The 16,145-nt window shown below is 43.3% G+C and overlaps 1 protein-coding gene across 1 annotated transcript in view; it reads left to right on the forward strand.

Moving 5' to 3' along the window:
- The window catches only part of COG4 (component of oligomeric golgi complex 4), a 27,675-nt gene continuing 11,530 nt past the window's right edge, over positions 1-16,145 (forward strand). Inside the window, exons 1-8 of the mRNA XM_073605658.1 lie at positions 1-237; positions 768-850; positions 1,133-1,247; positions 2,406-2,580; positions 7,864-8,057; positions 13,623-13,728; positions 13,836-13,993; positions 14,855-14,913. Of these exons, the coding sequence (XP_073461759.1) occupies positions 118-237; positions 768-850; positions 1,133-1,247; positions 2,406-2,580; positions 7,864-8,057; positions 13,623-13,728; positions 13,836-13,993; positions 14,855-14,913 (1,010 nt within the window). The 5' untranslated portion in view covers positions 1-117. The remainder of the gene's footprint in view (positions 238-767; positions 851-1,132; positions 1,248-2,405; positions 2,581-7,863; positions 8,058-13,622; positions 13,729-13,835; positions 13,994-14,854; positions 14,914-16,145) is intronic.

The raw sequence follows: 16,145 nt of genomic DNA on the forward strand, positions 1-16,145 counted from the left end.
TACGTAGCGTAAGTCCTCTAGAACCGGAAGTGACGAGTTGTAGGGTACCTGAGGCAGGATGTGACGAAGAATGAAGGGTCCTGACTCCTGGGGGCGGAAGTGACGCGGCCTGTCAACATGGCCAGCTCAGCTAGTTACCAGGGAGACCGGAGCCCCTCGCTGACTATGGAGCAGATCCGATCCCTGACCGACCTGCAGGAGCTGGAGGAGGCCTACGAGCGGCTGTGTGCTGAGGAGGTGGGGGGAACTACCGGGAGGACCTGTGCTGTACCAATCATTGGGGGAGGGGGTACTGGGAGGACCTGTCATATATAAATTATTGGGGGAGGGGGTACTGGGAGGACCTGTCATGTACCATTTAATGGGGGAGGGGGCACTGGGAGGACCTGTCATATATAAATTATTGGGGTGGGGGGGGGTACTGGGAGGACCTCTCGTATATAAATTATTGGGGGAGGGGGTACTGGGAGGACCTGTCATATATAAATTATTGGGGGAGGGGGTACTGGGAGGACCTGTCATACATAAATTATTGGGGGAGGGGGTACTGGGAGGACCTGCCATATATAAATTATGGGGGGAGGGGGTACTGGGAGGACCTGTTATATATCAATTATTGGGGTGGGGGGGTACTGGGAGGACCTGTCATATATAAATTATTGGGGGGGGGTTACTGGGAGGACCTGTCATGTACCAATCATTGGGGGAGGGGGTACTGGGAGGACCGGTCATGTGTCTCTACTGACTTGTACATGTGTCTCTTGCAGAAAGAGGTGGAAGCAGAGCTGCAGGCTTTGCTCGGACAGCAGGGGGCGGTGGAGAACAAGATGCTGGCTCTGCAGAGGATGGGGTAAGTACCAATGGGTGTGGCCAATGTGAAGAAAGACACCATAAAAGGGGCCCTATGCTATATCCCACTCTCCTTATATTGCAGAAAGCTGTAATCTGATTGGCTATCATAGGTGACACTGCAGCCTTTTTTCCATGCTGGTGTCTCTCTAATGGAAATCAGATCCAGCCACCTGCAGGGTGTCATGTGGTTTATCACATGGGTGACCACAGGGATATACAGAGCATTGGGGACATCCCCGTGTATGACGGATGATATGATAATCACTGTGTCTCCTGCCAGGCCCAACCTGCAGCTCATAGAGGGAGATGCCCAGCAGGTGTCCGGGATGATCACATTTACTTGTAATCTGGCCGAAAATGTCAGCAGCAAAGTCAGACAGCTGGACCTTGCCAAGGTACGTCCGGGGGGAAGGATATCCACATCAGGGGATGAGTGGGTGTGGAGCACTGGAAGTATTGGCAAATCTTCATAGTAACACCATGGAGTTCACTGATAACAAGAAGAAATAGAAGCAATGCTTTTCAGGGGTTTGTAGCACCCCCTTCCTCAGGGATTTATAATGCTTGTATGCTTATTTTTAGTGCACACAAACATAAGATTTTGATAAAATAAAAAAGATGATGCTGCATCGAGTAAATGGATACTAAACCTGTCAAGATTTAAAATTGTTCATGTCTGTTAAATTGCAACAAAGGATGGTACCTAAAATTGTCAATAGTCAATGTTTTAAAAGCCTTTACAGGTTATGAGTTTAGAGTTAAACATGATCTATGGCCCTAGAATTATTGCTCTTACTCAGACATTCACGGTGATGCCTCGCATGTGTGGTTCAATTACTCTTTACATATGTGTGCTGGACCTATGTGCATGTTTGCTTTTGAACATAAGAAAAGAGGGACAGAGATGCTTACATTTTTATTTTATTTTTTTTCAATTTATATTTATTTTATTTGAGTTTATTTTCTAATAATTATTATTATTATTATTATTATTATTATTATTATTAAATTTAATTTAAGTTTGTTATTACAAGGGGTGAACAATACTCTTTTTGTGATAGTTTTGGGCAATGACAGGTACTTTTTTTTTAATGGCGACATCAGGGTTTCTTAGACCCCCAATGTCTCCACTGCCTTCCAAGGCATCTGATCAAACAGAAATCTGTTTGGTAAGCTGCTTCCGTGGCTCGATAGGCCAGGTATAGACAGCTCATGAAACAGGAAGTGACAAAATCCTCATTGCTTGTGGCAGCAAGAGGATCAGGTGGCTGTAATTAATTTTACATGAAAGATGATCGCCGGCTCTTCAGATGCAGTCATGATCCTGATAATAATCACTATATGTACGCTGGACAGCAGGTGGTTACCTTCGTTTTTGGCATGACTGAGGTTCTGTTTGTGACTTGGGTGATCTTCTAATGATAAAATAGTAGCTGTGATGCAGTATATTCCTGTTAGAGGAGTAGCAGGCTGGCCAATAATCTGGGTGCATCCTTGGAGTGAATTATACGGGTCACTATATAAATGATCTCCCCATGTGTCCTCCTCTACAGAGTCGCCTCTATCAAGCCATACAGCGAGCAGATGACATCCTGGACCTGAAGTTCTGCATGGATGGGGTGCAGACTGCTCTGAAGAATGAGGACTATGAGCAGGCCGCGGCACACATACACCGATACCTGTGCCTGGATAAATCTGTTATTGAGCTGAGCCGGCAGGGAAATGAAGGTGATGGCCATGCTTCTTGTTCCTCTGTAGTCCTAGCACAGTACTGCCTCTTCTATGTGTCACACCATGAGAGTGTATGAAACCTGATGCAGTGTAATTGCTGAGCCAGCTGTGTGTGGATGGATCTTGTAAGGTTTTTCATTAGTGATTAGACAATTTTTATAGGATGATACATTTTTGGAATGTGCATTCTCATCCCTTCCCACAGTGTGCAGTCAGTGAGCACTCACTCCACCTATCGCTGTGCAGTGATCGTTGACTCCACCTATCGCTGCGCGGCGATCGCTGACTCTGCCTGTGGCTGCGCGGCGATCGCTGACTCTGCCTGTGGCTGCGCGGCGATCGCTGACTCTGCCTGTGGCTGCGCGGCGATCGCTGACTCTGCCTGTGGCTGCGCGGCGATCGCTGACTCTGCCTGTGGCTGCGCGGCGATCGCTGACTCATCCTATTTTTAGCTTTTATCAAACTGAAAACTATACCAATTCTAATGCAGAAATAACATTTTAAGCCCAACTCCAGGATTAAGTTACTTGCTCATAAAATAATACCCCTTACTATTCGCACTGAACTGGCAAATACTGTATAATTTCCCAAATCTTTGCGTCTGCTTTAAAAAAAATCATCATAAATTACCTGTGATGTGATCAGCTGGCTAGCAATAGTCTGGCTATCAAAGGGCACCAGGAGGAAGCCCAGGTCTGCAGCTGCATATCATTACTTGAAACTGCATGTCCCATGATTCCATGGAAAAATAGTCTAATTTGTGGGAGGTGGCTAAGCGTAGTTTTGTTATTTGGTCACCGTCCATAGCTGCAGGAGTATACACGTGTGTATACTTATTCGGTATTGCCCAGCTGCATGGCTAACATAATGTCAGCTCTGTGGGCTCGGGAACCACAGAGGGAGTACAAATTACAAGAAGGGCAGGAAGTAGCTGTGGGATGCTGACTGTTGCACAGCTAAGAATAAGGATTACATGAGTATCCCTGTTCAGAAGGAAGTTGGAGTTCCACTTTTTATACTGGCATCACCCATAGATAGTGCAGCCCTCTCCCTGTTTCCTATAGGAATTTGTATATGCAAAAGAAACTGTTCACATTATGAGTGTAGTTCAAAAGCTAGTGCATTGAGACTCTCAATCGGAGTGTCTGCAAGATAACATGCTTGTAGTGCCAGCTTCAACCAGACAAGACTGCACACAGTGTTCTTCTAGTTTCCCTGATTCTCTCAGACACTTTGACAAATGGGGCCTTGTGTATGCAGCATACAATAAGGGTAGATTGTTAAATTTCTCTTTCCTTCGAAGCCCAATCTGCGTTCGAATTGTGCTTCAGAAGCTACCGACAGGAGGTGAGGAAGCGATATGATGCCTCATCACTGCCTGTTTTTTAAAGTGATATTAAAGTCTTGTTTTTTTTTGGTTTAAAAATAACAAACATGTTATACTTACCTGCTCTGTGCAGTGATTTTGCACAGAGCATCCCAGATCCTCCTCTTCTCGGGTCCCTCGCCGATGCTCCTGGCCACTCCCTCCCGCCGAGTGCCCTCAGAGTAAGCAGATTGCTTTGAGGGAACCCGAGCCGAATCACTGCTGTGTGTGTCCATTCAGACATGGAGCCACGGCTTTGGCCCCGCCCCCTCTCTCTCCTCACTGGCTCACTGACTTTGACAGCAGCAGGAGCCAAGCATTTAGCTGCATTTAAAAGCGTTTAGCACTTGAAATGCCTCTAAACTCAGCGTCTGAACTAATTTTTTTGCTTTCCAAAAAAGGCCTCTAAACTCAACTGCCTAAAAATGACATTAAACGAACCTGTGTACATGTACACATAAGATAACATTGGATGAGTTCAGGGGCAGCTGAAAAAAGCATAACTGCCTCTGAATGTCCGTTTACCAGCAGCAGTTTACATGAGGCCTTAGAGCTTTGTGTTCACAAAAAAAGGTAAAACCTGCAGCGCTATAACCTAAATTAAATGTTATAAATGCAAAGTTAAGTGTTACAATCATAACAAAAATAATACTTTATTCAAAACAAGACACCAAGTTTTACAATCGGGTGTTTGGATTAGTTTATTTTCTTTTTAGTTTTTTTAACTTCCGATTTGAGGTGTGCCCGCTTAGGTTTTTTTTTACCAGAGGCCCCTGTCTGTGTAAGCAACCCCTGATGACATCCTGTTGGATTAAACATGTTGGGCGGAACTCGTTGCACTGTCTGATGTTACAGTCTGCTGCCGGTATACGTGTGAGTGAATTTATGCCGTCTTTTTATATTGGTTTTACTTTGTAAACTTCTTTTTATATGATCGATGTAACACTGAGGCTGCCTCCCTATTTTATGTTCATGTGATGGAGCCTTGAGTATTGGGACATGGAGAAAAATCAGGAAACTTCCTAATTCTCAGGCAGATGAAACCAATCTTGAAACTGTTAGGGTGGAGTGCTTGGCTGTTGTAATCACAATAGTGATTATACTTTGGCGCATACAGGTGCAGTATTTGGTAAGCGCACAATTTACCTATTTCGGTGATGGGATTTGCACTGCGTAGATCTCATACAGGATGGACTTTCTTCATATCTAAATTATTCTGGAGTATTCACAATCTCTTTGGTACTTTTGAATAATCGGGACACGGAAGATATTTTGTCTATGTATGTTTATATGCGTTTGTGATGTGTCATTTTGTAAAGCACACATAGGATTTCACATTATATGCTTTAATTATAATGCCCCGTACAATGTGTGATAGGACCTTGTTGTCGGAAATTCCGACCGTGTGTAGGCTCCATCACACATTTTCCATCGGATTTTCCGACACACAAAGTTTGAGAGCAGGCTATAAAATTTTCCGACAACAAAATCCGTTGTCGGAAATTCCGATCGTGTGTACACAAATCCGACGGACAAAGTGCCACGCATGCTCAGAATAAATAAAGAGATGAAAGCTATTGGAAAGCTATAGCTATAGTCCCGACGTACGTGTTTTACGTCACCGCGTTCAGAATGATCGGATTTTCCGACAACTTTGTGTGACCGTGTGTATGCAAGACAAGTTTGAGCCAACATCCGTCGGAAAAAATCCTAGGATTTTGTTGTCGGAATGTCCGAACAAAGTCCGACTGTGTGTACGGGGCATTACAGTGGGTGTTATATATATATATTTTTTTTTTAACACAGGACTTTCATTTCATAATATGTTTTGATTGCAACATTGGATTGTAACACGAGGGGGTAGGGATTTGCTAAAACTGGAGAGTGCAAAATCTGTGTCAGTTTTGCATAGAAACCAATCAGCTTCCAGGTTTTATTATCAAAGCTTAATTGAACAAACTGAAAGTGATTGTAAAGTCTCGCTTTAAAAAAAAATTAAAATAAATAATAAACATGTTATTCTTGCCTGCCCTGTTGCAGTGGATATGCACAGAGCAGCCCAGATCCTCCTCTTTTCGCTACGCCTGGCCCCTCCCTCCTGACGAGTGCCCCCATAGATCAGCAGCTTGCTATGGGGGCACCCGAGCTGAGTCAGAGATCCGTGTGTCCATTTAGACACGGAGCCCTGACCTGGCCCCGCCCCCTCTCTCCCCTGATTGGATAACTGACTTTGATTGACAGCCGCCGGAGCCTGTGCCCCAGCCAATCAGGAGGAGAGTCCCAGACGGCTGAGGAAATCGTGGGCATCGCTGGATAGAGAAGGGGCTCAGGGTAAGTATTAGGGGGTGCTAGGGGGCCTGCTACACAAGTAAGGTTTTCTATCTTAATGCAAAGAATTCATTACAGCGGTTGTAAACCCTTATAACACACTTTTTGCTACAGGTAAGCCTATAATAAGGCTTTCCGGTAGCTACCCTGGATATCTCCTAAACCTGAACGGTTTAGGAGATATCCCCTGTATTTGCACGTGCCGACGTCACCGGGACATGCGCACTGAAGCAATGGCATGTGCGTGCCGTTGCTTCAGTTAGATTGTGCCGTTACCGGGGGCTCCCACGCGCGGGAGTGACGCATGTGCGGGAGTGACGTCATTGCGGCTCCGGCCAATTACAGTGCCGGAGCCCGCGATACCCGGAAGTAACTCCAGGAGCGATGTCGCGGGCCGGAGCGGTGAACGAGGACCGCTGCAGGGGCTTCAATCTAAGGTAAGTAATACATACCTTGCAGTTTTTTGGGATTACAACCACTTTAACATAGAAAAACTTGAAGCTGATTGGTTACCATGCACACCTGCACCAGATTCTGAGTGCTCCAGTTTTGGTAAAGCAACCCCAGAGTGTCTTGTCTTAAACACAGAAGTTAAATGTTTGTTTTTGTTTTGAATTGTTTCATTCATAACATTTATAACATTTTAGTTTATGTTGTAGCACTGCAAGCTTTATCTTTTAGGCTAGTTTCACGCTGTTGCGATCAGATTTTGATCTGGCTTTCAGTGCAATTTATCTAGTGCAACTTGGTTGCTACTTTGATGGTACTTAGAATTGGTTTGCGGCTAAAATCGTGCTGAAATTTCACCAAAGTAGTACAGGAGCCCTTTTCAAAATCTGACCGTCCTGAGTTCCATTGATGTGAACGGACACCATTGAAAACAATATGATTTTGTCATGCGATTCTGTACAACTCAAGTTGCATCTGAAATCGCACCAGTGTGAACGGAGCCTTAAAGTGGTTGTAAACCATTACATATACCCAGTGAAGTGACTGGCCTCAGGTGATACACAGAGGAGAAACAAATCCTCCTACATAAGCTACACCTGTTTACCTGCAGCCATCTCTACAGCGGTTCAAAGTGCAGGATTTATACAGCTTGTCTGAGCTTGTAGAAAGCAGGGGGCGGGGAGCTGAAGGTAATCTTTGCAGAGTTCAGTGAGAGCCCATTGGAGGGAAGTGACAGCCCCCCCTTCACACAGCACACATAAACAAAGCTGGGGCTGTCAATTACAGGCTGTGTGCTGGATCTCCCTCCCTGTCACCTTTTTTTCTTTTGGTGTCATGAAAACTTGTCAGAAGTGACTTATGCAGATAGCAGAGGAATGAAGCAGCAGAGAGAAATGACACTTGGTGCTCTAGGTGGAGACAAGTACACACTATAGAGGGCGTGCTTTGTTCAGATTTCATGTCTGAAGTTTACAATCACTTTAGGTCATAAAGGAATCATATACAGTATATCAGCCCCTTTTGCAAGCAGCCTAGAAATAGTACTAAACTGGTACAGACATAATTTTATATGATAACTGTGTTCACGTTACTCCCAGTGTGTAGTAAGCTGTAACTTGCAGCTCATCTGATTTTAGGCAGCACAATCGATGCCAGTCTTCAGCACCTACAGGAGGCCGAGCAGCAGCTAAAGATTCTGGTCGCAGAGAAGTTTGATGCCGCAACCAAAGCCGGTGACCTGCCACAGGTGGAGAGGTTCTTTAAGATATTTCCACTGCTGGGACTGCATGAGGAGGGAATCAGCAAGTTCTCTGCATATCTGTGCCGCCAGGTAACACACCGCTATCTCGTATTGGTATAAGTTTAGTAGTTTGTATAGTTTTTCCATATCTGAATAGAAAGTCCAGAGATGTGATTGGAGGAGTGTGAGGAAAACCCAATGAATGAATTGGTATTATGGGTGGGCTCGGTCCAGCCAGTAATACGGTCTCTGGGTTGTGAGACATCCTGCTCCTCCCCTGGGCATGTTCCATAAGGGTGGCTCCTTCTGCATGTACTGCTGTAATAAAGGGTTGGTTCACCTTTACCAAAAAATCTGCATATGTAGGTAAGGGGTGCCTGTTGATAAAAATGGAACTTTACCCATAACAACTTGAATAAAAATGATGTTCTTCTACTGCATCTTATGTTGTATTATCAAGATAGCTCAGCTATCGGTAGTATATTCCCAGGGTGAAAAAACCTGAATGGTTGGCTATGGTGAGGACAGCGACTAATAAAATTCCAATAGATCACCTCAAATTGCAACCCAGAAGGGATAGGTTCCCCATTCTTTCCTTTTACGTTATCAAATTCCCTGGCTGTTTGGGATAGAGTCCGGTACAACCCTAATCTGGTGTCTTCCTTTTCCCCTCTGGCACATCTTTTCAATAACCCAGCCTTTCCCCCTGGTTGAGACCCTGAAGCTTTCCGTTGGCTCAACAAAGGTTTGTACTGCATTGGTCATTTCCTTACCCCCCGAGGACCTTTCATGCTAACACATTGTAAGTCACGGCTGAAGATGCCGGTGTCACCCCCAGACTTTTTTCTAGGGAACTGGCAATGTCAAGAATCTTTCTATGCCCTACAAGCTAATTTGGCGTAGTGTTTTGTAGAGCTGCAAAATTAATCGTCAAGAATCGTTATCGCGATCTTGACTAAAGTGTTTCACAATTCTTTCTATGCAAAGAATTCTCTCTGCTCTTCTGAAGTCACAGCCCTCAAAAGAAAGGAAGAGAAAAACCAGGCAGTCTGCCAAGAAACAAAATGTTCTTTATCAGTTGAACTTAAGGGTCGGTTCACACTGGGGCGACTTGGGATCCGACTTGTACGCCCTCAAGTCGCCCCAAGTCGCCCCAAGTCGCTTTGCATTTAGGTTAACATGGTAGGCAATGGGAGCGTCTTAATTGACACTACTGAAGTCGCTCCGACTTCAGAAAAGACTCCTGTACTACTTCTATCCGACTTGTAGGCGACTTGTACCCATTCAACTCAATGTAAGTCGCCTGCAAGTCGGATCTCTCTGTAAAGTCAAGCGACTTTGCAGAGAAAACCCCTCCCTCCCCCCCTCCCTCCCAGAGAGGTGATTGGCCACAGGCGAAGTCGCCTGTCATGGAGGCGACTTCAAGTCGCCTCGTAATTTGCCGAAGTCGCGCTGAAGTCGCGCTAAAGTCGCGCTGAAGCCGCGTTGAAGTCGCGGTACAAAGTCGCGCTAAAGTCGTGTTGCCCATGTGTGAACCGACCCTAAGTATAAACATTGCAACAATTTGTCAATGGAATAGACTTCCTGTGTAAGTGAAATAAGTTTAACCACTTAAACACTAAACCCTTTTCTGACATTTGTTGGTTTCAAGTTAAAATCTTTTTTTTTTGCTAGAAAATTACTTAGAACCCCCAAACATATATATTTTTTTAATAGACACCCTAGAGAATAAAATGGTGGTTATTGCAATATTTTATGTCACACTGTATTTGCACAGCGGTCTTTCAAATGCAATTTTTTGGGAAAAAAATACTTTAATGAATTAAAAAAAAAAAAATCTAACCAGTAAAATTAGCCCTTTTTTTTTTTTTTTTTTTTTTTTTTGTATAATGTGAAAGATTTTACGTCGCGAGAATCATGAGAGAATCGTGATCTTTTTATTCTAAGCAAAAAAATCGTAATTCTCATTTTGGCCAGAATCGTGCAGCTCTAGTGTGTTGTATGTTGGAAGTAATGATGGGGGGAGGAGGGATACGGTTATTCTGACACATGTTGTGTAACGTTCACCTGTTCAATGCAGTATGTATGTTTACTTTTGTATCTGTATACATATTTTTTTGAAGTATACACTGGAAACTGTTATGCCCTGTACACACGGTCGGATTTTCAGATGGAAAAAGTGCGATCGGATTGTTTTGTCGGAAATTCTGATGGTGTGTGGGCTCCATCTGACTTTTTCCATCGGAATTTCTGACACACAAAGTTTGAGAGCAGGCTATAAAATTTTCCGATAACAAAATCCGATCGGTTAAATTCCGATCGTGTGAACACAAATCCGACGCACAAAGTGCCACGCATGCTCAGAATAAATTAACAGACGAAAGCTATTGGCTACTGCCCCGTTTATAGTCCCGACGTATGTGTTTTACGTCACCACGTTCAGAACGATCGGATTTTCCGACAACTTTGTGCGACCGTGTGTATGCAAGACACGTTTGAACCAACATCCGTCGGAAAAAAATCCATGGATTTTGTTGTCGGAATGTCCGATCGTGTGTACAGGGCATAATACTTTCAATAAAAAATCTTTTCTGATTAAAGAAAGGAGATGCCGGTGTCAGAAACGTTTAGATTTTTTCAAATTTTTAATTTCCTTCGGTCATTAGGTCCTAAGGTATGTCAGGACGCCAAAGTAACCCCTATGATAGTTGATGTGAGCAGGTTGATGGACAGAGGAGAGGGATTCCCATTATCTACCCGCTCTTGCTTGACTGTCATTTCCTTATTGAACACTCTACCCCTTTTCTTTGCCTTAAAAAATATATATATATATATATATATATATATATATATATATATATATATATATATATATATATATATATATATATATATATATATATTATATTATACAGTGGATATAAAAAGTCTACACACCCCTGTTAAAATGTCAGGTTTCTGTGATGTTAAAAAAAAAAAAAAAAAGGCAAAGATAAATAATTTCAGAACTTTTTCCACCTTTTAATGTGACCTATAAACTGTACAACTAAATTGAAAAACAAACTGAAATCTTTTAGGGGGGGAGTAAAAATATAAAAAAAAATAAAATAATGTGGTTGCATAAGTGTGCGCACCCTTTATAACTGGGGATGTAGCTGTGTTCAGAATTAAGCAATAACATTCAAACTCGTGTTAACCACTTGCCGACCAGCCGCCATCATTATACTGCAGCAGGTCGGCACAATCCTACGAACCGTCGTAGCTGTATGTCGGCTTCTTTAAGCAGGATAGCAGGCACGCACGCCCACTGCATTGCAGAGTTGCCGATGCTCGTGGCCGGCAGTCGCGCGCATGAGAGGCAGAACAGGGAGGTGTGTGTGCGTGTGTTTTTGTAAACACACAAATCCCTGTTCTGTGAGGGGAGGAGAGGCAGATTGTGAGTTCCTAATAGCTAGGAATCACAGTCTCTCATCTCCTATAGTCAGTCCCCTCCCCCCACAGTTAGAACACAGTTAACCCCTTGATCGCCCCCTTAGTGTTAACCCCTTCCCTGCCAGTGACATTTACACAGTAATCAGTGCATTTTTATAGCACTGATCGCTGTATAATTGTCAATGGTTTCAAAAATGTGTCAAAAGTACCCAATGTGCCCGCCACAATATCGTAGTCCCGATAAAAATCGCAAATCGGTGCCATTACTTGTAAAAAAATAATAATAACACTGCCATAGATCTATCCCCTATTTTGTAGACGCTATAACTTTTGCGCAAACCAATCAATATACGTTTATTGCAATTTTTATTACCACAAATTTGTAGAAGAATACACATCAGCCTAAACTGAGGAAAAAATTTGCTTTTTTAAAAGAAAAAAATGGGGATATTTATTATAGCAAAAAGTACAAAATATTGTGTTGGTTTTTTTTTCAAAATTGTCGCTCTTTTTTTGTTTATTGCGCAAAGAATAAAAACCGCAGAGATGATCAAATACCACCAAAAGAAAGCTCTATTTGTGAGGAAAAAAAGGACATCAATTTTGTTTGGGTACAACGTCGCTGACAATTGTCAGTTAAGGCGACGCAATGCCGAATCGCAAAAAAATTGCCTGGTCATTCAGCAGCCAAATCTTCGGGGCTGAAGTGGTTAAGTAGGAGACAATACACACCTGCCATCATTTAAAGTACCTCTGATTAACCCCAAATAAAGTTCAGCTGTTCCAGTAGGTCTTTCCTGACATTTTCTTAGTCACATCCTACAGCAAAAGCCATGGTCAGCAGAGAGCTTCCAAAGCATCAGAGGGATTTCATTTTTAAGAGGTATCCAGTCAGGAGAAGGGTACAAAAGAATTTCCAAGGCATTAGATATACCATAGAACACAATGAAGACGGTCATCATCAAGTGGGAAAAATATGGCACAACAATGACATTACCCATATCTGGATGTCCCTCCAAAATTGATGAAAAGACAAGAAAACTGGTCAGGGAGGCTGCCAAGAGGCCTACAGCAATATTAAAGGAGCTGCAGGAATATCTGGCAAGTACTGGCTGTGTGGTACAACAATCTCCTGTATTCTTCATATGTCTGTGCTACAGGGTAGAGTGGCAAGATGGAAGCCTTTGCTTATGAAGAAAAACATCCAAGCCCAGGCTAAATTTTGCAAAAACATATCTGAAGTCTCCGAAAAGCATGCTGGAAAATGTTATGGTCTGATAAAACCAAGGTTGAACTTTTTGGCCAGAAATCCAAAATCTGTTTGGCGAAAAACAACACTGCACATCACCAGAAGAACACCATACCCACCGTAAAGCATGGTGGTGGCAGCATCATGCTTTGGCGTTGTTTTTCTTTAGCTGGAACAGGGGCCTTAGTCAAGGTAGATGGAATTATGAACAGTTCCAAATACCAGTCAATATTGGCACAAAACCTTCAGGCTTCTGCCAGAAAGCTAAACGTAAAGAGGAACTTCATCTTTAGCATGACAATAGCCCAAAGCATACATCCAAAGCAACAAAGGAATGGCTTCATCAGAAGAAGATTAAAGTTTTGGAATGACCCAGCCAGAGCCCAGACCTGAATCCCATTGCAAATCTGTGGGGTGATCTGAAGAGGGCTGTACACAGGAGATGCCCTCGTAAAATGACAGATTTGGAGTGTTTTTGCAAAGTAGAGTGGGCAAATATTGTCAAGTCAACATGTGCCATGCTGATAGACTCATACCCAAAAAGACTGAGTGCTGTAATAAAATCAAAAGGTACTTCTACAAAGTATTAGTGTAAGAGTGGGCACACTTATGCAACCATATTGTTTTAGTTTTTTTTATTTTCACTTCCCTCCACCTAAAAGATTTCAGTTTGTTGTACAACTGAGTTGTACAGTTTTTAAGTCACATTAAAGGTGGAAAATGTTCTGAAATTTATTTATCTTTTGTCTTTTTTTTTTTTTTACATTACAGAAACCTAACATTTTAACAGGTGTGTGTAGACTTTTTATATCCACTGTATATATCTATCTGCATAGGCAGTTATTTGGTAAAGGTGAAGTATCCCTTTAAGGGTTCCAACTCAAATCGTCTGACCCAGCAGTGAATGGATTATTCTTGTTATTGATGTGGATTGTCAATGCGTTACCCCTGAGCCTGGACTCTTCACTCTGTAGGTGGCTAAGAAAGCTGAAGAGAATCTGTCCCTGGCCCTGAGCTCTGAAAGCAACGAGAGGAGAGCAGCACTTTTATTTGCAGACACGCTCACACTGCTTTTTGAAGGTTAGTCTCCAGGACAAAATAATTTTTCAACATGACATCTGGTGGAAAAGAGAACCTGAAGTCTGCCATGACAAAGGTTCTGCTACATTTGTTGTCCTGTCTTGCAGGTATTGCACGAATTGTGGAAACTCACCAACCTATACTGGAAACTTACTATGGCCCAGGGAGGCTGTACATGCTCATCAAACATCTGCAGGCAGAGTGTGATCGCCAGGTGGAGAGAATCGTGGACAAGTTCATGCAACAGAGAGATTATCAAAGAAAGGTGAGGAAAGATGGGAATGGAAAAGAGCCCAATTAGAGAAAGGAGACGAGAAAAAGGAATGGCGAGGGGAGATATGAATGGTGAGGTACCCAATCAGAGGAAGGTTTGGAGGAATGAGAATGGCAAGGAGCCTAATCAGAGAAATGTTAGAGAGATGGGACAATGAGGAATTCAATCAGTGAAGAGAGCTGAGAATGGTGAGGTACTGGAACCAAGAAAGGTAAGAAGAGATGGGAATGGTGAGGAGCCCAATCAGAGGAAGGTGAGGAGAGATGGGAATGCTGAGGTACCCAATCAGAGGAAATTGAAGAGAGATGGGAATGGTGAGGAACCCAAACAGAGAAAGCTAAGAGATGGGATGGTGAGGAGCCCAACCAGATGAGGGTAAGGCAAGATGAGGGATGTTTAGGAGACCAATCAGAGGAATTTGAGAAGAGTTGGGTATGTTGTATAGCCTAATCAGAGCAAGGTAATGGGAGATGGGGAGAAGTCCAGTTAGAGGAAGGTGAGGAGAGATGGGAATGGTGAGGAGCCCAGCCATAGAAAGGTGATGGGACAGTGAGTAGCCCAACCAGAGGAAAGTTAGGAGAGATTGGAAAGGTGAGGTATCCAATCAGAGGAAGGTGAAGAGAGATGGGAATGGCGAGGGACCCAAACAGAGAGATGGGGGGCAGTAATGAGTCTCAAAATAGTGTGTAAAGTTGTGAGTGGTTGAGAAGCATTATATGTGATAGCAGGTTTTTCACAAGCTGCCATTGTCAGGGCAAATCTCCCCATCCATAGGCCTTCTTATTCATGTTGTCATTGTGGGGTTGTACAGAGAAAAGAGTCAAGGTCATTCTCTCATGTTTTGTCCCCCAGTTCCAGCAGGTGCAGAACAGTATGATGAGATCTTTCTCCGGTGACAAGATTGAGCCCAGGTCAGTGCATCTCACTGTTGGTACTTAGTGGGGAACAATAACAGGTACACATACTTTTTGCCAAATTTTTATAGTATTTGTAGCGTTGTCACTTGCCAGACTCTACCATCACCATTTGTTCTCTGCAGCAGGCAACAAAATAAACAAAACTCTGTTCTTCCTGCCACTGAGTACTGCCTAGACAGACAGAATGAAGCTTTTTGAGACTATGTTTGCTCCCAGAGTTTGTGAATGTTCAGATTATAAGGAATGTGTGCTGGACATCCCTTTGATGCCATTTGTTTGGGGATTTTATCAAGTATAGAAGGTGCTACAGCTGTTATTTTAGCAGAGGATCAAAGCAGCACTATGCTTAGATCTGCCACCCCTTCTGGGTCTGTCCTTGACGCCTTTTTGACTTTCAGGTGTATGGTCATCAGAAAAGGATGCTCCATTTCTTATAACCTATACCAGAGGGGGTGCAGGTTTGGCGGTGGACTCTGATGGTGTGTTATAGCAGATGAGTGGACAAGTCTCAAAGTGTATTCTGATTGTATATTATAGCAGACTGAGGACAGATCTCTGGGTGTATTGTGAGGTTGTATTATAGCAGACAGGACCAGTGTTGGGGTGTCTCTAAGCGTGTATTGTAACAGACAGATGACTGGTATTGGGGTGTTTCTGAGCATGTATTATAGCAGAGAGAAGACAGATCTTGGGGTGGATTCTGAGGTTGTATTGTAGCACATGGGGACAGGTCTCAGGTGTATTCTGAGGGTGTATTACAGTAGACAGAGAATAAGTCTCTGGGTATATTCGGAGAGGTGTCTTATAGGAGACAGAGGGGACCAGCGTCGAGCGTATTCTGAGCATTTATTATAGCAGAAAGAAAAAGGATCTCTGAGTGTTTCTGAGCATGTGTTTTAGAAGACAGGGAACAGGTTTGGGGCTGTATTCTGGGGGTGTATTAGAGTAGATGGGGAAATATCTCGGGGTGTACTATAGCAGATAGGGGACCAGTGTCATGGTGTATTCTGGTTGTGTATTATAACAGACGGAGGACAGGTTTGGGGGTGTTTTCTGAGTGTGTATTATAGAAGATGGGGGTACAGGTCTTGGGATGTATTTTGAGGGTGTATTATAGAAGCTCGGGGATCGGTCTCCAGTTGCATTCTGAGGGTTTACTACAGCAGATGGGGAACAGGTCTCAGGGTGTATTCTAAGGGGTTATTATAGCAGATGGTGACCAGTGG

This window comes from Aquarana catesbeiana, linkage group LG11 (assembly GCF_042186555.1).
Source record: "Aquarana catesbeiana isolate 2022-GZ linkage group LG11, ASM4218655v1, whole genome shotgun sequence".
Classification (NCBI taxonomy): Eukaryota; Metazoa; Chordata; class Amphibia; order Anura; family Ranidae; genus Aquarana; species Aquarana catesbeiana.